Source organism: Lepisosteus platostomus, chromosome 8 (genome assembly GCF_059453375.1).
Source record: "Lepisosteus platostomus isolate fLepPlt1 chromosome 8, fLepPlt1.hap1, whole genome shotgun sequence".
Classification (NCBI taxonomy): Eukaryota; Metazoa; Chordata; class Actinopteri; order Semionotiformes; family Lepisosteidae; genus Lepisosteus; species Lepisosteus platostomus.
In genome coordinates this window covers 4,674,107-4,697,845 of record NC_142618.1, presented here as the reverse complement: position 1 = coordinate 4,697,845, position 23,739 = coordinate 4,674,107, and the positions used below count along the sequence as shown (strand labels likewise).

At 37.1% G+C, this 23,739-nt stretch overlaps 1 protein-coding gene across 3 annotated transcripts in view; it reads right to left on the bottom strand.

Moving 5' to 3' along the window:
* Nucleotides 1–23,739, bottom strand: part of l3mbtl4 (L3MBTL histone methyl-lysine binding protein 4) — a 141,918-nt gene that overhangs the window by 27,841 nt on the left and 90,338 nt on the right. For all 3 annotated transcript variants that reach the window (XM_088642114.1, XM_088642113.1, XM_088642115.1), the window contains exon 17: nt 23,588–23,661. In XM_088642114.1, coding sequence (XP_088498240.1) covers nt 23,588–23,661 — 74 coding nt within the window. The remainder of the gene's footprint in view (nt 1–23,587; nt 23,662–23,739) is intronic.

The following is a 23,739-nucleotide window of genomic DNA, read 5'->3' as shown; positions in this document are numbered from 1 at the left end:
TCTCTGAAGTCCGCTCCGATGCAGACTCCCCTGAAGGGAATCTCCCCCAATTCCCCGCGGAACGGTGACGTTCCACTCTGGAACCCATCACAGCGGAGAGAGAAGTGCCACGGAGAATAATATATTCACCTATTACTAAAATTGAACTTTTTCAAAAGTTTTCATAATATTTTATGTAAAACTGAATTTTCACGAGGCTGCCTCAGATTCATACTGTATGTATTCTAAGTACGAAGTGTAAACATAAGGCTTTTATTTTGTCACCCCATTTCAACTGAAGAATATTCTTTTAGCTACAGTCTATTTTGTACACGGAAAGACAAAGTATTAGTACAAAGCTTTGAGGTATTTCATTTACTTTGACCACTTTGAATCAATTATGTTCAACGTGAATGAACGCATTATGTTCTTGGTACTGTCATTTTTGTACTGGGACAGATGAGTTGAATGTATTTAATAGTACGAAGCTCTGAATAAACAAAGAGCGCTAGTGCCAAGTTTTCTTTGGTTGACTTAGTTAAATGTCAGTATTTCTGTACAGGGACAGACGAAATGATGTTTAATTTTTTTTATCAAAGAGCCGAGAATGAAAAATTCTTTAAAAACGCTCTCTGCTGGCGTGCAAAAGAAGCTCAACAACACAAAGCATTTAGACTGCGAGCTGTGTACCCGGCGAGTGCTGTCACGCGAGGGTGTACTATGACTCGTTTTATAACGATGCACCTCGAATATTTGCACTTGGAAGTCCACACTTGTGTGATGTCGCAGAAGTGTGGACTTGAAGGAAGGGTTAAGGGCACAGGGTGACATTTGGGACATGGCTCTGCACTCTCTAAATATTCTTTCTGATGCAGGCTGCTGCACCTCCATGTCACCTGTTTCTCCACAGAGAAGCATATCCATTCTACTCGATTGTTCTCAGTCCAAACTCTTTTTGTAATTCTACTTACTGTACATCACAAACACATGCTACTGAAGTAATTCCTGACTCTTGCAACTTGTTTCTAACACTCCGGGCATTTTAGGTCTACTGTATATCCTTAATTACCTTCTCCTCTGATATTGTGCTTTTCCCAAGGGCTGCCTCTTTGATTCCACTGTCTGAGCATTTCCTTTGCAAATTCTCTTGGGATTCTCCCCTCTTCTTTCCATGGTTAGTCTGAAGAAGATTAACTGACGAGAATTGTCTTCATTCTTTTGTTAACTTGTTGAAGGCATAATAATTAATTCATCTAAATTACAATGAACCAAGCTCACAAACTAATAAATAAATCCACACAATAAATGAACAAGAATGGAAAGGTCAGATATTGAGATTCAGAGCCCACAGCAAGCAGTAACAGGCATTTTGATGATGAAAAATGAAACCAGGATGGCACAGGTACTGTATACTTCACAGAGGCATGCTGCCCTGTTCTTTTTACATTGCTTTTAAATTGGATATGGACAGAAAAGGTCAAATTGAAAATCTGAGGTGAACAGCTCCCCCTGCATGATAAAATCTTAGTCGTGTTTCTGTTCGTGTTCAAACACGTCACACTGTACTGTACAAGCGGGGATGAGAATCAGTTAAATATCACATAAAAAAAATACAAAAAAATTAGCAGCTGTGCGGAGCAGGGGTCAGAGTTCTGCACTTATAACTGGCAGGCCGTGGGTTAAAACTCCAGTTGAACAACTTCTGGCTTCACCCCATTGGTTTGAGTAAAATACCCAGGTATGCAAATGCTTACAAATGTTAAGTCAGCCAGGTTGCTGAAGCTGAAGCCTTGGTTTCTTACAAGAAAGAAAAGGCCACATGAGAACAATTCAGATCAATTAACTGCCAAATACCAAAAGGGCTCCATGGGCTGAGCGGCCTCCTCTCATTTGTCACATTTCTTATGCTGGATCATTTGATTATCTGTGTCTGCACGGTCTGAAACCTCTCTGAAATCCTCAGGAAAAAAAATCTTTGTCTAAGGTCCTCCCATAAGTGGTCAACTGACAACGGCTATATGAAAGTATACAAAAACACCTCATGCAGTACATGTAACAGTTATTTTAGCTGGCTTTTTCTAACTAAACCACATTCCGTCTTTCCCAAAGAGTCGAGAGTAACAGTGAATTATTGCCGCTCTGTTCTAAGACAATTTGGTATTAATTGGTATAATGGATGAGGAAAATTCCCTTCTCCCTTCTCTTTCTGACTCCACTTCAGGGGACGATAAGCTACTCAAATCTATCATCCATATATAGATTTATATCAAACCTTATTATACCATCTAATCAAGCTTCCACTTCTAAACTCATTTATCTTTACTCCTGGCACTCACAAAGACAAAACTGTCAAACTAAAGCTTTAGATGGATCGCGCGTGGTTATCAGTCTGTGAAGGTATTTTAAATTGATATTTTCCAAGGATTTCTAAAATGTGAGGCACTGAAGGTTAAAGATAGCTCAGGGAATAGTTACGTAACCACCAAAGTCAAGGCCAAAGAGTCACTAACATGAGAACAAATACTGTGGTTTGTCAATACAAAAAATAGCAAAACAATTGCATCTGGAAAGCATTTGATACCATTAATTCAAAAATCTAAAAATGGAGCCCAAATTGTCAGCAGTATTACACACAAACAATGCAACATAATTGTGAAAGAGTCCTTAATTTAAGGGTCAGTAATAAAAAGTATATTCAGTATATACATTCAAAGAGTCAGGTTTTAGCTAGAACACATATGTCGTAATATCATATGTCGATAATAATATCGTTCTTATTATTTTTACAATGATTCAAAAACTTAATAGAGCATCAGACTCAGGAACTTGCTGGATTAAACTAAATAATCTTTATAAAAATATTTCATGCTAGTAAGCTACAGTAGGTACAGTAAGTGCATTGCTGCTCAAGCACAAAATTTCCCATGAATAATTAAATGACTAACAAAAAAGTGGATGACAGGCTCCTTTTTAAATTTCAATCTTTTCAATTTTATTACACCGGACTGGAGAAGTCCATTTTTTTTTTCCACTATAGCGTTTCAACCGTTTATTGTCCTAGCAAAAGTGAACATTCCCCTAATAGCAGGTCAGTTCACCTATGGCAGTGTTATCAATTCCACTAGATGTTCTCATCTCACTCTGTGGAAATACGAGACTTTTCAACCAACGGCAGCTGACGCACTCCTGCATGAGAGGTGAGTAACGGTTCGGTAGTTTCTTGAGACATGATTTGCACTTTATATCTCCTAGGCACTGCCTATAAATCCCAGAGGCTGCCTTAATCGATATATTAGCCAAGTTAGCTGTTGCCTTCAGGCATATACCAGACGCACGAGCACCAAGGATCCAGACTAGATAGGGGCACAGAGGAAAAGGCCTGGTGTGCTACTTCTTTACACCCCTCATGATTTACGGGTCGTACCACACCATTCCCGTTACGAGAACAATTCCTTCGACACAGACCATATTCCGATTTTTTTTTTATAGGGGAGTATACAGTCCTGTTTATATTGCGAAAGAACAATACGGTCTTTATGAGTCTCCCTTCATCCTTCAATAGCTGGACAAGGAATGTTTGTGCTATCCTAAACATGAAACCGATGAGAATATCTTAGTATTATCACCATCCATCCATTTTGTAACCTCTTTATCCCATCAGGATTGCGGGGGAGCCAGAGCCTATCCCGAAGGTACTCTAACTCAACTCTGTCTGCATTCTACCGTCTTTTCTACAGCATATTTGTTTTCTTTCTCCAGACATAAAACAAAACCAACAAGCAGCTAGGTTAAAACATGTTACATCAGAAAAATAAACCGGGAATACAGATGCTATGAATTTCTAGAATTGGTATCTCTAAAAAGGTCTGTAGACACTTGTGTTCTTTTTCAAGACAGTAAAACATACTTGAACCATGTACACACTGACACCTACAGTAATAACTGATTCATTTTGTGGATTTCTTGATGGTTTACCTTAAATAGTGTGGTTATCTTCTCCCCACAAATACAGTATTTCAATTTGTCTAGTATTGCATAAAATTGTATAAATAATTGTAAATACTTTTACAAAATTGTATAAAGTATTGTATTCAATAGGCCTGCTGAATAGTAATCTATATGGCAATTTTCAGCAATAAATAATACAAATCTATTTTAAATAAATATTTAAGCCATTTAGTAAACTACAGTATCTTACAGATCAGGCTTTTTAATTATACGAATATTAGTGTTAGACCAAGGCTCATTGTGAAGATTTCACAATAATGAAACAGTTTTAACCAGAGTTGTGATGGTAACAACAAATGTCCTGTTCATTTTGTTTTATTTAAAACTACAGAACACTTCAGTCATCAACATCTGTGTTCGCCAAGCCCGGCTATTAGTGAGATTACCCCTTGCAAAAACCAGCGCCTGTCCAGGACTGACAGACCCAGATAGATCGACTGCTTTGTCCTGGATCCCTTATCTTGCTAACAACAGTAGAAGCCCGCAAAACATTCAGTATCTAAAGAAACATAAAGTAATGCGGAGGTTATACCTGATGATCACTGCACAGCATCAAAACTCTAGTGTTACTCGGATTGGTGCATACTTACAGTATACAGTATATATACTGTATAATATATTTTCTGTGTCACACAGAATTACACTGTTTCTCTCCCCACAGCTTATTAGTAAAAAAGTGCTCCAAAACCTGTGGACAATGCATCATTAGCTACAGCGGTTTATCCACTGTACTGTATGCGACATGAAAAGCAAATTATTTAACTAGAGTCAGAAAGTGATCCAAAGGCTCAAATTCATTTCTAACAACACTGTTTGTGTTTAGTATGACACCACATAAGATCCCCAAATAAGGCAGGGTGTGATATCTGTCAATATCTGTTTTAAAACTACCTTTTTCTTGGAGGTACTGCAATGTAATAGGTACTGTAAATTTACAGAAATTAATTCTAAGAGATGGAGTTGCATATAATAATGCAAGTGATCAAATTATTATTTTTTAATTTTAGATTACTTTAGCTATTGGTCTTAAATTCATAAAAACAAGTAAATTATAATTATAATCAAATTATAATGGGCATACGTACAGTATTTGAACATAAGCCATTAAAGAGTGACCTACACCCTTAATCTTCTATATTGTAAACAATATGAAACCTTGTACAAGTACAGAACAAAAAACAAAACAGTTTAGGATATTACAGGAACTGACTTACAGCTATGGAATGGCCACATGAGATGGCATGAAATGGTTTCATGTGAAATTTAATCTAGCAGCATTTTGCATTAGCACAGAGATACAGTACTGTGTTGTATTAAATACAGAAGGTTAACAGTTCGCTCAAGCTAAACATCTGTCATATTGTGGCATGTTTTGTAATAATAGATGTAAAAAGATATAAAAAGCAAATATGAGCCTCAAGACAAATAAAACTCTGAACTAAGGCTGTCTGAAGAAATCAAAATCATTTCTGAACCTGACTCACTTCATTTATTCTTGAATTTTATATTACTATCATGCAATACAATTTAAACAGAGGACACAGTTGGATCACAAACATGCACACTTATGCAACCATGGAGTTGTAGGTTTTTTAATTTTAATTATATTCCCTAATAATTTTCTATTTGTTTTTCTCTTTAATTTTGTTGGTTGCATGGTCACATTAAAGATGGAAAAATGTCTGATATGATTTATCTTGATTTTGGGCTTTAAATCACAAAAGCCTGCAATTTCAATAAGGGTGTGTAGACTTTTTATATCCACTGTAAATGTATGATCTAACAATGATGTTTCCCTAAAAGTAATTGAAATCCACTGCCCTACAGTAACAGTTCTCCATAGTGTTAATTCCATAGATTTGTACAAAACTAGTAATTGAAGGATTACTCACAGAATAATGCAACTTACTGACAGTCCAAATAAATATCGAAGGGAGAAAACAATTAAACCCAAGCAGCTCAGTTGCATGGAGAACTAACACAATTTCTGAGTAGTTTCACACAGCAGGTTTTTATGAGTAAGACCAACAGATTGTTGTACAGTAACATGTCTGTCACTGTTGTGCTGTTCTCTTTTACACTGTCAGTAGAGGAAACAGTCTTTTCTTTGCCAAAGACACAACACATTTAATATACTGATCGGCACTGAGCTGTACTTTGATTCATCAAAATAATAGCAGAATTAGCTCCTGACAATTTGTTCTTTTTTTTCTGGACAACATCCGTCGGTATCCAGGAAACAGTGTTTTCAGGTTATTTGTCACTATCATATTGAAAAGGTTAGTATAATGCATTCACTTTATTTAAACATATTGCTTTCCTATAATGTCGCAGGTACAGTCCACAGTGGGCAAAAGTGCACAAGAGTGTCAAAAAAACATGGACTCTTCTCTGAATCTAGTGAACGAACATATGGTGTAATTTTGAGAAAAAAAAGCTGAATATATTTTGAAGATCCAAGAACAGCTGCAAGCCACAGTCTAATTCTTAATTTGTTGCTATTAAAACATACAGAGCTTGCTGCAGTGAGACATTAACAGTGAGAACATTTTTCTTTGTTAGGCTGATATTTGTAGAAACATTACAAAAAATGTTATCTGTGGGAAAGAATGGTGTCTTAGTGTGTAATGTGAGAATAAATGAGATAATGTGAGAATACAGTATGGACAAAAATAATTATGGGAATTGCAATTTCCTTTATCATAATAATATTATTTAATTAGAAACAATGATTTCATAATTAACCAACAAGGTTTATATTTACCAATTCAATGTTTTCTTGAGGTGCAATGGTGAATGAAGTAGGAAAAAATGAATAAATATGGAAAACTCTACAGCACGTGAAAAAAGTGAACCACAAGTTTACTTAGCACAGTTAAGGAGGTAAATTAGAATCAGGTAGTTAAATAATTGTGTTACGAGTAAACAAGGAGTTTGGGCAGTCGTGTACTATACAATAGTTAGAAACTTTGTGAGCTTGCTCCTCACAACACATCATACCATGCTCAAAAGACATTTCAGAGTTCAGAAAAGCAGCAGGCTGGGGAGAATTACAAAACCATTTCTAACATCTGGGCTACACCAATCCAAGATCTCCCCAAAAGCAACTCCAAAAATCATCCAGAAATTCAGAAAGAAGGCCAGCGTAAAATCCACTGACCTATTTTGCTGGCGCTAATGTGAGTGTCAGTGCCTGAACCATAAGGAAAAGACTGAACGGGAATGGCTTTTATCGGAGGGTAGCCAGGAAGAAACCATCACTCTATGAAAGGAACACTGTCACCGATCTCAGGTTCACCAAAGAGCACCTGGACAATCCACAAGGCTACTGGGAAAATGTTCGCTGGACAGATGAGTCAAAAGCAGATTTTATTTTGGCCACAATGAAAAGGTTTTGTGTGGTGGAAACAAACACTCCTCTACAACAGAAAGACCTCATTCCGGCTGTCAAGCATGGTGGTGGGAATATCATGGGCTGAGGCTGATTGGCTGCCTTGGGGCCTGGATGGCTTACCATCACTGGTGGAACCATAAGCCTGGCGTTGCATCAGCAACATTTGGAGGAGTCTCTTAGGCCTTCAGCTAAGCAGAAGGAGCTGCATACAGCAAGACAATGGTCTGAAACATACAAGCAGGTCTACAGCAGTAGGAACTAATCCCACTGAAATGTTGCAGTAGGATGTGAAGTAAGCTTGTCTTGCAAGGAAGCTCCCAAATGTCACTTAAAGCAGATCTTACAGGAAGAACTGGACAAAATTCCTAAGAGCAGACGCACGTGGTGGATAAACAGCTAAAGGAAACATCTACAGTATTTGAAGTTATTGCTGCTCAAGGGGGGCGGCACCATCTACTGAACCGAAGCATTCACATACTTGCAGTACAAGTGGATATTTACTGTTGTTACATCTTGTTAATTAAACAATCTGAGTATATCTTATGTCTTATGTATTTTACGTTTAATCAGGTTATCTTCTTTTATTTAGACTTTTACAAAGATCTAATATGGTTTTAAGCCTAAAATGAAAAGAAAATGGGCCAACCCAAGGACTTGGCATACCTTTTAGCCCTGTACGTATATTCACATATACGCAGACTAACTAGGGGTGCACAACAGCTCCTCCGTATGCCACAGATATTGGGATCCCACATAAATCCATTACATACAGTAATGAAGGCTACGATATAACAACACATTTGAAATTATGGAATCGTACTCTACAGTATAATTTCCACTTTGATCTCTCATGGGTGTCAGATTCCCGCATACTGTATATCAATGAGACAGAAAGCAGCTTTTGAATATGGCAGATTAATTCATTAATGAAATATGCATTGTGTTGATGTGAATGGGCAATCAGTGCAGACTATGCTGTAGAGCTAATAGTAAAAGTTATAAATTGAACATACTAAAACATTAAAAACCACAGATAAGTATGTAATGGTGTACTTTTATTACAATGTAGATAGTATCAGAAGGGTAACTAATGAATCAAGGTATGTTTTGTACTAAATTCTCTTTATTACTATTTGAAAGCTTCACTACCATAGCTATCAGCTTTAGTTTTGTTGCTGTTTTTAACATTGTTGTTCCACTGTATATACAGTAGTTCTATCTTTTGACATTCAGACAGCAAATCGAGCTATTGGTACTGTATGTGCCTAATACAGTGACCAATATCCAGAAACCTGGTAATGCAGACTGTAAAAGAAGATCTTAAAGCCAACTCCCTGTATGTGGGTCTGCAGTATAGTTAGATGTAATGAGGGGTAAATGCGTTAATAAATTAGGCCAATCTCTTTTTAATATACATAACGTCCATGCCAACATGGCAATTAGGAAACCAGGCAACACAGGGAATAATTATTTTATGCTTCCACAGTACATAAAAAAACCATTATGTGAAGCAGTCAGTATTAGGTTTGTATATTCTAAATCCCTGACATGCATCTGAATATATCAAGACGAAGCTTTGATTATCCGTGCAAAGAAAGTAAATTGCAAGGTAAATGTTACTGTAACTGCAAAAATCAATCTTGACACAGAAGGACTAATTAGATGTGCAATAAACAGATTAACTGGAATGCTTCACAGAATTGTTTATGAGGACCCGTAAGGTGCAAAAAATTAATGAAAGAGCACAACTGTCCTTCTGGCCAATTGCCGCCTTTATTAATTGGGACATCTATGGTATAATAACATATATTTAACAATTGCTCATAAGTTAAACACAAATATTGTCATAGAAAAGGCTTGAATTAATGAGCCATTTGTGAGATGGTAGCTGTTTTCTTGACTCTTGAGAAAAGAGATCGTGCTCATCCTCTTTTGCCATCTGTTTTATCGAGATCTAACTCCATACCATTGTTGCAGATGGACAGTGTCTGCAGACCAGCTGCGGAGTTGGCATTTCAGTGTTGTTATAGCAACTACGACTCAATGAGAGGAGCGTTTTGAAAGACCATTATTTTGAAGACGACACTTATTTTAAAATTTAACTTTTTAACCCTGGCAGTAATTGACTCTTAACAAAGCTGAGGTAATCCTTTTTTTTCCATGCTGGAGAAACAGTAGCCATGGATTAAAATAAGCTTAATAGGAGAATTGCTGTGCTGTTTTTTTTTAAACATGGTCTGTGGCAGTAAGATGCACAATGTACACTGAGTGCTATGTTAAGAAGTGAGGTGGAAATATCTGGCCCAATCTGCTCAGGGCCCTGTCAGAAATCTGGAGAAGGGACGAGCTGTAGATTCAGTGTGAACAGAAAGACAGCAGGGAGAAAAAAACAAACTCGAAGAGCAGATTACCACAAGCCACAGAAAAGGAAATATCATAGAAAGAGCCGATATGCATGGAAAATACAACACTGTCTTATAAAACATGGACACTCAATATTTAAATAAAGGTGCAAAAAAGACATTACATTAAAAAAGAAACAGCGACAATATAATAGATTTTAGTCTGACCCAGGGATTTTTCAATTACAGAACTCTAGTCATATTGAAACAGCAAAAAACGTAGAAAGATTTGTCCGAGATTGTTTTAGTTGAATGGAATATGCATTTCTCTATCTGTATATAAATGACACACTGCACTTTATGTTATTTATTTCTAAAATGCATATCAGAACTGACAGACAGGAAGACTGACAAAGAAAAGGCACCACCTTCTGGCTGATCTCAGGTGTCAGCTAAGTCATGGTCACGCTGGGTGTGGTCAGTACTGGGATGGGAGACCTCCAGGGAAATCTAGACTGCTGGAGTAAGTGGTTCTGGTGGACCAATAGGTGGCACTCTTTCTGCCGGGCCAGAATTTCCAAACCAGTACTCAAATATGCTGACTGGGGCCTCTCAGCTATAGGAGGTATCGATTTTAAAGAGACACGTTAAATCAAGGTCCTGACTAATCTGGCCGTGATCGATCCTTTTGTAGCTGTTCATTACAGCAGGGGTCTTGAGACAGTCTAACCCGTCTTTGTGAATCAGTTTCCCACTTCTCCACTGGAGCTGTTGTGTAGTGGCACTGCTGGTATGGTGTGGCGGCGAAACGCTACCAGGAGGGCACTGCACTTCAGCTGAGGAGAAAAAGGGTCCCCTCCTATATTTAAAGCACATGGGAAATACACTGGGATCAAAAGCACTGTATGAATACAGTGAATCATGAATTCTTCTTAAAGGAATTTTATGTAGCACAAAACTTTAAATGACTGTTAAGTCATTTGTTCCAGAATGTTTCGGACAAAGATCTTGTCCAAAGAAAAGCCACACGGTGAAAGGCCTACAGTACTATATGGCCTGTCACAAATGATTTTTAAAACATTTAAACCTTGTATAGAAAACGTACAAAAATTCTGGATCAGCAGTTTATTTTGCGCACTGCAGCTCATCTTCGTCTGAAGTGACTCTGTAGTGAAAAGAAGCTTTCTGTACATTACTTCACTCCTGCATTTCCATGTAAAAAATGTGAGTTTCTTTATCTACTGATTGCACAGTAAAGAAAAATCATTTTCACTACCATCAGACTATTAATCCAACTTTGATACCATCCTTATCAACCCCAGCAGAGATTCCTCTTGTTTGCAGACATTTTGCTCATTTTAAACAAATGTTGAGTTCTGGTGATGAATTCCAAGATTTATGGCCTGTCAAATGATTGTCGTGTATAAAAGCAGTTTTCAGTATTGGCTGCTTCTAGTCATGTCTGTGCCTTGGTATGACAGAAGGCAGTATCGCTAATTTGTGTTTCTGAAATGTTTTTATTGACCTTGTGAAGTCACTTGCGTGAATTCTGAATCTAGGCTCTGTGAGCATTTTTTATTCTACACATCTTCTGCAAGCACTGCTCTGTGAAACTTCCAGGAAGTCCTAGATGAGGTCCTAGATGGACAAAACCAGGAAGGTGGAAGCTACAGTATGTGGCCTTCCTGGAAGTGAGGAACCCGACCTATTGGGACGTACTTCAAGAGACGCTGGCTCCTGGCAACTGCTAGTGACCTCTCTTCAAGTACAAAGCCTTTCCAAAGTAGGGAGGGCCTGCAGATGATTATCCTCAGCTGCTAACATTCTCTGCACATGCATTGACCTACACAAGCATCGTGGTCCTTTGTCTCGGCATACTTTAATATGCAGAGGCCAGGCTGCATGTTTTATGCATTACAACAGTGTGCAATTTTTATCAATTTAAAGTCTGTGCTGCCACATTAGCTAATGGAAAAATAAATGTGCTGTAATAAGAGTTTATTTCTTGACATTAACTTGAATACCTGAGTATTTATACTGTACAAGCCATGAAAGAAAATTCTATTCCACAGATACTCAGCATTTTTAAATAAAACTGCAGTATTGTTTATAAGACATATACCTTATCCTCAGCCTCTTTATGGAGGCAGAAGGGAACAGGACGTGGCATGAAGGTAACTGCAAATTAATCCCAAAGAACAGATTAAGTCAATGCTTCTCAAACAGGGTCCTAAAAGACAGCCCATTGGGTCCAAAAGCAAAGCAATAGTTTCACTTCTAAGCTAGATAGTGAGCAAAATCAACATGCTTGAAAATGGAACTACTCTGACACCCCCAAACTGGTTATGTTAGGTAGGTAGAATGTTGCAACAGAGTCTAAAAAAAACAGTAAAAAAAGTTCTGTCTCTACTATAAAAGCACAGAAATGTCAAGGATGAAGTGCAATTTATCCAGGACAACAATGGGTAACAACACAGCTGATGTACTACTGTAAATTATTATTCCACGTTTTCAAGAAGTGTTTCGGGTACTAGAAGCCCTCAAGATGAATAAATCACCTGGGCCTGCTGAGAACTTGCCAGTTTTACTCAAGGAAACAAAAGGCTTTACTCAGAAGCCATTGATGCAACTCTTCGAACAGTCGCTCAGGACAGGGGTTGTAACCGGGGAGTCGAATATTGCTGAAGTGGTGCCCATTCCCAGGAGTGAGAAAACTGGCTGAAGTAATTATAGACCAACATGAATGATAACTGACTGGCTATTACATGGAAGGTTTGGAAACAATTATTAGAACTAGAGGATCAGACACACAGAAATAATATCCTAGGAAACAGCATGGATTAAAAAAAAAACATCCAACTTCTTAGATACCTTTTTTTAAGCAACACCAGTAATGGAGGCACATAGGGAACATGATATGTTATAGATTTTCAGAATGTTTTTGATATTAACATATTCTCAAATTGCCAGCATTTGGCATGCAAGAAAATGCAAGTGTTTGGACTGAGAACTGATTAATGAATAGAAAACAGAGGGTACAGATAAGGGGTGAAGACTCATATTGGGGTGATATATATATATAGTTAGTAAACTGGTCAAGTTTGCTGATGTTACTAAATTAAGGGGATTATCTAAAACACTGAAGCAGTAGTGAAATTTAAAAAAAAAACATTCTGACAAAATTCCAGACTGAGCAAACCAAACATTATTTTCCATGTAGACAAGTGCAGGGTTTTGCATGCATATAGTAAAAATATACAGTAAACTATAAACACAGAATGAACAACATAAAAATAGGAGAGGTTACTTATGGAACCGACTTAGGTGGGAATGTTGATACAGTACAGTATACACAGTAGTTAAAAGCATAGACTCTAGATCAAGGTACTTTATATTAAAATTGTATAACGCACTAGAAAGGCCTCACTCAGAAAGTCCTCTAACATTTTGGCCACCATGTTACAGAAGAGATACTGTATCGCCACTCTGGAATCAGTCCAGAAAAGAGAAACCAAACATCCCAGGGCTTTAAGGGGATGCCCTACACTGACCAGCTGAAGGAACTGAAACGTTTTAGTCTTGAACAGATAAAAATAAGAGGGGACCTGATACAAGTATTCAAAATCCTGAAAGGGCTGACAAAGTCAGCACAGTGGATTTCCTCAGAACGAACAGTTATTCATGAAGCAGAGGACAAAAGTAGATGTGGATTTGGTTTTAAAAATGACAACAGGAGATTTACCCAAAGGGTTGTGGGAGCTTGGAACACGTCACCCAGCCATATTGAAGGAGCCAATATATTCTTTCAAGGATATGTCTGGATAAAATACATGGATCAATTAACTGTTATCTACCAAATGAACTAGAATAGTCATTTTTCATTTGTCCCATTTCTTACCGTATGTCCTTATGCTGATGTCAATTTCTCTTTAAACATCTTATAATGAGCAGCTTTGTTTCGAATGATCTTTAGAATGATTCAGGGTTCTTACCAAAGAGTGAGCTCTCGAAGAATGTCCACAAGACAAAAACTCTGACAACTGCTCAACTAAGAAATCTGCATGCCTGTACTTTTTAATTAATGTACTTCTCCCAAAAGAAATAATAAATATTCTCAGAAGTACATTATCATAAATGAGTTTTTAAATAGCTTTTTCATTATGTGCTAAAGAGTGCCTGCAAACTTTTCTACTGCAGATTGTTGTTATAGGCAAAAGTATTTTAATTATGATTCATTCTTATTTAATTCATGTTACTAACATTAACTATTAAATACATTTTCTAAACACACCATCATACTTGCAGTGGTTTAGCTTGGGGCGTAGAATCATTGTGTACAAAGACCAGCACAATAAAACTGCAGATCAGCATTTGTTAAGGGGAACAAACAACAAAGCTGCTGGAACCCTGTTTAGGATCCTTAGTATTAGAAGCCCTACAGTGGCAAGAAGGATTTTTAGGTTTCTGAGTAGTTATTTTTTCATTCTTCTCAATGTTGGAACTGCTTGTATTTCGAAGACCAGTCAAGCGAGCAATTTGACACGACACAAGTACAGTACAGCGGGGCAGATTAACGCATTCGACAGCACTCAGGCTCTGCATCAACCCAGAGGACCACCTGACAGGAGTATTCAAAAACCCTTTTCAAATCTTCTGAAATTCTGCACTGACCGAATTGGAACTTGGCCGGTTTTTTGTTTGGAGAGAAACTGTTTTGAGAAGCGCAGCCAATCCAGCAGTAATGTTCTTTGCTCAGGCTCCTGGCAGCTATTTCCCCAGACTCTGCGAGAACACCACCAGGAGGAACCATTTGGCTCCACTGGTCTGTTTGATAGTTATCAGCTAATTGAGCCAAGAATCTCATCCCGCCATTGGCTGAAGGAAGCCAATATCCGCTTCAAACACATGGCGGGGTAGTTTGTGTCATACAGTACTACCACAATCCTTAGCCACAATCCTACAACAGGATGCATACAGTATATGACTCGAGTACCAGCAGAATGAATATCCAGTATCCTTACGATCCTGACAGCTGACAGCAGTGCTCTTCTTCACTGAACCATCCCTCTTAGCAGGGGTGCGCGGCAGCCGGGGCAGGAGTCAGGGGCTCTTGGGCAGACATCAGGCCAGGAGAGCGAGTGACACGCGGAGAGAGAGAAAAGCCGACGGACGCTCAGAGGAGAACGAGCCACAGAGAATACGATGTCGTCTGTGTTGTTATAAACAAAAGAGTGCAGCTGTGCTGTTTTTTTTGTTACAGCTGCAGTTGTGCATCTGTTCCTGTATCCAGCCTGTAACAGCATATATTTGGGTACCTTAGAATATATAATATCTATAGTGCAATGTGCATGATCACTGAATAATAGTAGCTCTATAGTAAGTATACCCCACAAGTTAATACAGTATTTTTACCTGATTCGGTGGTTATATTAAATTAATCAAGTAAACTATATTTTATAAAATAACAAAATTACAATTTTTAAAAGCTAATTCCCTGTGTTGTGTACATTATTCAGCCGTTTTTTTGCTTGGCTTTATCAAGGGTGCCAATACTTTTGGAGGTGACTGTGTGACTTCTTGGTCAAAGAATTTGTGCTCAGAGACGCTTGTGAGAGCCTAAATTTCTGATACATGGTGTAAAAAAAACAGAGACTGCCAAAGCAGTGACACGTGCCCGAGTGTAGCTGGAATCTTTCCCCGCAAAAAATCATCAGTACACTGCAGCACAAAATGTCATGTGTCTCTCAAAAAAGAAAACAAAAACAGTTTATAAAACCGCATACGAATCAAGCGGCAGTGCATGGCTAGGAGAAGGAGGATTAAAAGCTGATGACAATGTGACACAGTGCTTGAGAACAGATGCCCAACGCAATAACTCAAATTTCCTTTGCACAAGGGTCTCCCAGAGGTAAAGAGAACTGCTCTCCGAGACACCACAGATTGGAAAGTGTGGGAGAGGAGACTGCAATAATGTGAGCTGCAGAAGCCCACTGCACTAGAAACATCCACACAGCACTCGGTGGAGCACAAACACACTGGGCCATGCTCACTGCACACAGAGCAATAAAACACCAGCCCCCTAACTGGGCCTACATTTCTGTGCTGAGAGGGAACAAAAGGTAGTATTTGGGGATCATTCAGCATGTGTGTTATAATACCTGGAAAGGTTTATACAAATCTCCACCATGTAAGGATTATCTTCTTTAAATACAGGGAACAGTCACACTGTATTTCTGGTCCTTCTAATGTTCACTGAAGTTGACCTCCACAATTCTATTGCTCACTAAATTTCTCAAACTCAAGAAACAAAAGACTTTATTCATTTAAAGGTGACGGACTTTTTTACGAAGCTGGAGCACCGGATCAATGCAACCCAACACACAAAAGAGGCACCGGGATTCTGAATATACAGTAAGCAGAGGGATGGAACTGTCCAGCACAGATTCCCTTTGATATGGATTCTTCAGATTTATTCCACGAGCTAACACAAATGCATATACAGTATAATCTATTAATGCAAAACATACATGACAAAATAAGAAGCAGATATTTCTAATCACGCGGAACATACATGACTAGGTTTCCATAGCAACAGATGAAGACCTCCCAGGTCTCTATAGAAAGGTGAGCCGTGTTGTTTTGCCCTAGTTACTGGCAGTCTTGCTGCCGGTATAGTAGCAGAAAAGCTCTATTTGGCTGCTATGGTAACAGACAGATTATACACAGAAAGGCTGTTGCTGTCACAGAATATGAAAGCCAAATGACTGTTCAGTTGCTATTATTTTAACTGACAATGCATAATTACTATCTTGGCTATTTTAAGCATAATAAGAAAACACGTACTGTACACACTCACTGAACTGAATGAATGTTCTTGATGAATACTAGAGATATTAGCTAAATTTAGATTAGAAACTACACGTGCCATTTATAAATCTTTCATAAATGGTTTAATTAATAAGGAATTAAGTGACCGAAAAGTGATGATAATGTTAATATGTATAATAATGAGTTATGTGTAATAAAGATGTTAAATGCCTTAGAAGCCAAATTCTACTGTGCATTAAACCCTGAAATCTGAATAAAAATCATCGTCCTACACGTACTGTATCAATGTACATGTGGACAATCCGGGCTAGGTGATTTCATGCTCTCTGAAGTAAAAGAAATGCATGGATTTAATTTTTAATAGTCGATTTGTGATTCTGTCCATCCATTTGTCAGTGCACTTGGAAGAACACAAGAATTCTCCACATTCTTGATGATTCGATACACAGTAGGTCATACAGCTATACTGTATATACTGTATAAGCAACAGATACAATGTTGTCAATATTGCTGTGGATTCAGGTTGGTTATGAGCCACTTCTTAAAAACTGCTTCCCTCATAACCACCATTGAGAATACAGTTACCAACACTTTGGGGCATGTCCGTTCTATAACAAACATCGGCAAAAACTAGTTTTACTAATACAATTTAATTCTACTCCCACACACAATACAACGAATGTAAATATATAATATACTCTACCTACAGTACTGATACATATAATTTCTATATGATAATATAATCAAAGGCAATATTTGTTTTACTTTTACAGTAATAGTCTGAATCTGGTACTTTCATTATCTTAAATAATAATCTCTATCACTGAAAATCTTCTATAACTAAAATATGAATTAATTCATACCCAAAAAAGTTTTATAATTCTAGGATGTTGATTTAATAAAATAAGAGTCTTAACCCTCCGTAGTTGTGAAATGAAAAAACACGTCTGGATTTTTTCCATTTCGAGATGTTATGTCAGGAATTGAACCTGCTTTGCTTTGTTAAATCTATCACAATGCACATCACTGTGTTTTTTTCTGCAATTATAGCTTTTCATAGGAAATGAAAAAATAATGACTAATAAATTATTTAATCAACAATTAAAAAATCCTAATACTAATCTTCATTTACAATGACCTTTCCATATCTATTAGGTCTTCACAAAGCTTATCAATTATTCACTCTAGCAAGCTTTATAGATCACCCAAACTTGTTGGAAAAATGTTCAATATCACTCCAACATCAATCTTGTTTTGCAAAGGTCACGGGGCAGGAACACATTGATCTGAATTCAGCATTCCATACTGTAACACAACTCAAAATATACAACAGCTGTATCTCAAATATGATATTGTGCTGTGGAGTTTTGCAAAGGTACTGACATCTGCATACCTGTGACTCTGCTTTCCCTGACAAGGCTATACAGACTTATTCCTCCAAGAAGAGACCAGATTTTACTGGATTTTGTTTTCCATTTTGTAGCCTTTAGGTACAGTATATAGCACTATCTCACTATCACTATTCAACTGCATGTAGTCCAAATGAATAAAGCAAGCTTCGTAACGTGCCTTTACCAGTTGTTTTTTTTTTCAACATTAGAACAGCCAAGAACAGTAAAGGATGTAGTGAAATGGATCCAGGATAATTACAGGAAACATCTATACAATAAACTGGAAATGAATAATGTCCTAAAGGAGTATTTTACTCAGATGTTTACCAGGAGGAAACTGGCAACACGTTTCAGTCAGCAGGAGTTCCACATGAAATAGTATCAGTATTACCACTTGTTTTGTGTACTACAAGCAACAAAGATGAACATATCTCTAGGGTTTTTCAACAAGACAAGGGTAGCACCCAAAGACAAGAAAATTTGTTCTGTAATGTCCAATCAATAAAAAATAATTAATACTAATAATAACAACAACAATAGACCAGCAAATCTAACCACTGTATGCAAAATTAGAGAAACAAATGAAATAATCAGCTATATGGAAATATAATTCCATTCAACATGTTTTTTAAGAAGAGTTGGTCCGGCGTAACTAACTTAGTACACTTGTTTGAACAAGCAACTACTGTACATAAGGGAACATACAGGGTATATATTATGTTGACACATTATTTACATCCTCTAAACAACGTGGGGAAGCAATAAAACAAACTAATAAGACTAAGATCAAATAAGACTAAATCAAGGGATGCTAATTGCACAATGCACTAATAAGACCAAATTCAAAACACTGTGTACCATTGTTACTCTGGAATCAGTCAAAGAGCAATCAGATACACCCTCAGGCTTAACAGACAGGCTAAAAGAACTAAGAGTTTTTAGGTCTAAAAAGACAGGACTAGAAGAAGCAGAACTTATTCAAGACTTCCAAATACTCAAAGGCACTGACAAGTGAAATGTGAAATTAATCAGGCATGACAACTGATATTTTTATAATCATATTGTGGTAAATGTAGAACTCTACAAGGTCGGAGGAATACATACTCTGGGAACATAACCACACCATATGCAACTACCAAGGTTTTAAAAACATGTTTTTGTCAAAATGTTCACCTCAAAAACAGGAAGTCTTGGCTCATGAATTATTCGGTTAAGGCAAACTTAAAAGAGACCAAAATAAAATGTATTGAATCACAAAATATTGTGATGCAATGTACAGGATTGATATTCAAACATGGATGCATGTTAAAGTAGTGCTTTATTAATAAAGAAGCAATCATATTCAATGTAAAGTTCATAAAAATTGATCACTTCAGTAGCAAATTAAGAAAAAACAAAATACTAGTGCTATACTGCTCAGCACATCTGGCAGTGTTCTTGTTGACTGCAGTCTTTATTGTCATAGACTTAGGTTTGTGGTTGTCCATCCACAGCACAGCAATTAGCGAGATTCAACAGTTTTTATTGATAATAATGCTTCTTTGTGGGAGACTGAAAAACAAGATTTGCAAGAGTCATGAAGACAGACCAGGCAGGAATACAAGAAGCTGCCCTGCTTGCATGACTAGATGTCTCTTAAAGCACTGTTTGATAAGACACTCCTTTCACACAAGTTGCATTACAAATTCCTAAAAATAAGTACCCAACCACAGAGAAAGTTTATTTAGAGTACTGTATGCACTAAAACACTTCAGCTCGTATACAGTAACTTACATTCCTCAGTTTCCTTGCTTTTCAGTTTCTACACTTGCATCAGTGTTCTCTTCAGTGAGCTTACAGCACGTCAAATTCAGTTAACACAATAATTCCTTATAGGGAGAACTGTATTTATTTTAATTCCAGAGCAGAGAGTAGAAGAAGTATCTAATTTCATCATACCTACAAGTCCTACAAAGCAGAAACACTACTGACTGCAGTTCAGATTCAGCTGCTGTAGCTTTTGTCTTGTATTGACTAGTGTTGACATGTCAGCATGGAGCTGTTGAGTCAGAACTTTTAAGGACGATTTTATATAGAATAGAGAGGGGCTTAATTTCTACTAGTAATAAACACGTTTGGCTTATAGTCTGCAGCACTACATACTATCCCGGGAGAATACTACAGCAAAGTTTGCAATATACAGTGAGTTTTGATAATATAGTAAACCCAAGGGCTTAAATATGTTATATATAGGGCATACAGTAAACACCTTAAGGGGGAATTTCACTCTATATTAATAATAATGTGTTGCTCAAATAACTGATATGAAAACAAAAGCATACAGTATGTACCACAGATGACATCACACTTCAGGTAGAATATTTAGGGGGAGATACAGAGTTTGAACTCAATAAAACATTGGCAGTAATCCTAATCATCATCAAAATGGGCAAAAATGATCATCATCATACTGTAATTGTCATGCTAATGATGACAATGAAAAAAGAAAACATGCACATCTTTATGCCTGACCGCTGCTTTAGAAGTATTCCCTTTTTTCCCCAGAAAACATTTTTCAGCTGCAGAATGGTCTTATTGGGAATTATGTGCAGAAACAGTCCTGCTCTTCTCTAGCCCATTTCCAACGATACTGGGCTCTAGTGCTATGAGTTCATTAACTTTCACTTTCCCATAATTGATAGTAATTTGCCTGCTCTTACAAGGCCCCCAGTCATGAAAGCTGCTCCTTGCAATATATATATATTACTATTAGTTTCACTGATCAAAGTCATCTATGTTGGATCGATGAGTCCTAACAGCAGTAAAACAGTTGTCTGTATCTGGTTATTTTGGCTTATACAGTAATAATAATAATAATAATAATAATAATAATAATAATAATAATAATAATAATAATAATAATAATTGCTTACACTTATATAGCACTTTTCTGGACACTCCACTCAAAGCGCTTTACAGGTAATGGGGATCCCCTCCAGCACCACCAGTGTGCAGCCCCACCTGGATGAGGCGACGGCAGCCATAGTGCGCCAGAACGCTCACCACACATCAGATATCAGTGGGGAGGAGAGCAGAGTAATGAAGCCAATTTTAAAGAGGGGGATTGTTAGGAGGCCATGACTGGTAAGGGCCAATGGGAAAATTGGCCAGGACGCCGGGATACACCCCTACTCTTTTCGAGAAACACCCTGGGATTTTTAATGACCACAGAGAGTCAGGACCTCGGTTTTACGTCTCATCCGAAGGACGGATTGCATTATGTTTGCATATTTCTTGTAAGATACAACATGGAAGCAAAGTACAACAAAATATGAGAGCAAATGTGCTTCTTTTTGCCTTCTCGCACACAAGGGGAGCTATTCAGAGGTTTCAAACCCGAGAGTGCACATTTCCAGGTACAATCCTGCTTTTTATAAAGTGCTGTGAAGCTAAGATAATTTTTTGTTTCGAAGCGTCTTTACCAGAGGCAGAAAGGCATAGTCACAGGATGTTTTCATTTATAAGTTGTTAATCCTCTATGCCTCTTAATTTAATGCAACCTAAAAATAAGGTTTATAGGATTTTTCTTTTAACGTTATACAGTATACAGTACCTGTACTGTACGTCTAATTATTTTCTTGTTGACTTGTTATATATGCAATCACTGTTTTTTAATTGACAATCTAAGTATTTCATATTCCTACATTTGGTGTTTTAAATGCTGGAAAGCTAATAACAAATGAAACAAAATAAAACAGTGCTATATTACAATTCTTATGCTGGGTTTTATGTAATATAAAAGATACACAGATGAGACAATATTCATTGTGATTCTTGCCTGTAGAACTGTGATGCAGAAATAGAGGAATCTGGGTGAACTCTGGGAGTTCACTTTTTATGGTTCACTGCTAAGGCAACTATCTAAAGGTGCAGTGATTTCCAAGCACTTACTTTGTTCCCCCAATCAAAAAAAAAACTTCTATATTTTATCAAAAAATAAAATGATGTAAGCAAAGAAAACCACATCAAAATGTATACAATACCTTATATACAAGGCATACCAGTCTTCCTTGACATACAGTACTTTAATGCTGAAACAGCTCCTTTACAATCACATTGAGAGGACGAGTCCATTATGTAAATAAAAGAAGTTACTCATAATTTTTAAATCTCAGAGGGACTGAAAATACTTTAGCTCCAAACTATTAACAGAACCTCATTAATAATGAAAGCAGGATGGCTTTAACTATATTGACTATACTGACATTTATTATTACTATATTGACATTTCTTTTCTAATGTTTGTGATAGACATTTTCTTCATTCTTAAGATGGCCCAGTCCCTCTTAAAAGGGAGCAGACAATTTAACCAGATTTGTCAGGATCTCTAGCATCTCCAGAGTCTGATATTTAGATTTGAACAAATCTTTATTCAGTTTCCCCTTTAGACATATTTTAGGCATTTAAAATGAAATAGCAAATCTCTGTGTTTTAAAAATACATTTGGGAACAACCTACAATAATTACGGTTTTTGAAAGTTTTTTTTTTAAATGTTTTTAATAAAATATGAGTGAAATGTCCTGCCTATGGTCTTTCCTGTTACTCTTCCATGCTGAATGTGAATAAATGAATTTTGTGAGAGTTATGTACCATGGTGAGGACTCAGGGTCTCTGGGGTTTGGAGCTTTTGCATTCTGGGGACTATTAGTCAATGTTGCTGGAGAGATTCATCTGGAGGAAAAGATGTGACCCTGGCTTGCTGTGAATTGCTATAACTACTCTCGCCAAAACAGGAGGCTTGCATCACTCTTGGTGTCACAGCCCCAAGGGAAGTATTACACAGAGATATTCCTGGGATCAGAGCATATAAAATGTTAGGGACATTTGGCTGGTCTACCAGTATGAAGTATGCTTTTTTCTGCTACAAAATAATGGGACACGGCGAGTTTTGCTGTCTGAAGCCTAGGTATGTGTAGAAATTCTTAGAGATGTTAGCATTTTGCAGCATGAAAGGCAGAAAATGCAAAATGTACTTTCCTGTTTGCTGGCTCGTATTAAGTTATATATATGTATATATACCTACAACAAGAATACTCCAATACAGTATTCATGTATCTTTATTCCATCTAGCTCTGTTTCCTGGCTGAATATAAAAGCTAAACATTCCTAACTGTTAATTAAAATGAGTGATTATTGTATATAACATGTTATGCCTAATCCATAAAGACTTGATGAACAGGAGTCACACGCATTACAAGAAAATGAAATCCCATGGACTCATGATGAGCGTCACTAACTGAAAATGATAGATTCTTTGAACAATATCACACCAGATTATGAAGCCTCAATCGAATGATCTCGGAGTTCTTTCTCGAAATGTCTTGGGCAATAAATATTAAAAGTCTCAAGACACTGCAAACCAATTTAAGGAAATTTGCATGTCTCACTGCTGTTCAATTATGATAACAGTCCACATTCTCTAGAGAGGGGAGACACAGTGAAACATTTCTGCTTGAATGTAAAAAAAAAATCAATGTGTAAAATTATTTAACGATGCTGCTTTCTTTAATGTGCAATTCATTTAATCATTTTAAATTTAAATCTTAAATGTTATCCCATTGCAACAGTAATAACAATGACAACATACTACCATAGACCTCATTACCTGTGAGCAAACTGTGCAAGTCAATATCTTCCTCCTCTTCTTTGATTTTCAGATATTTCGTTGACTGAGCAAGCCTGGGCAAAGAGGAGAAAAATATACCGCCTGATTATCCTGTGAACTGGAACTAAATCACTATAGCAGCCATAATGTGA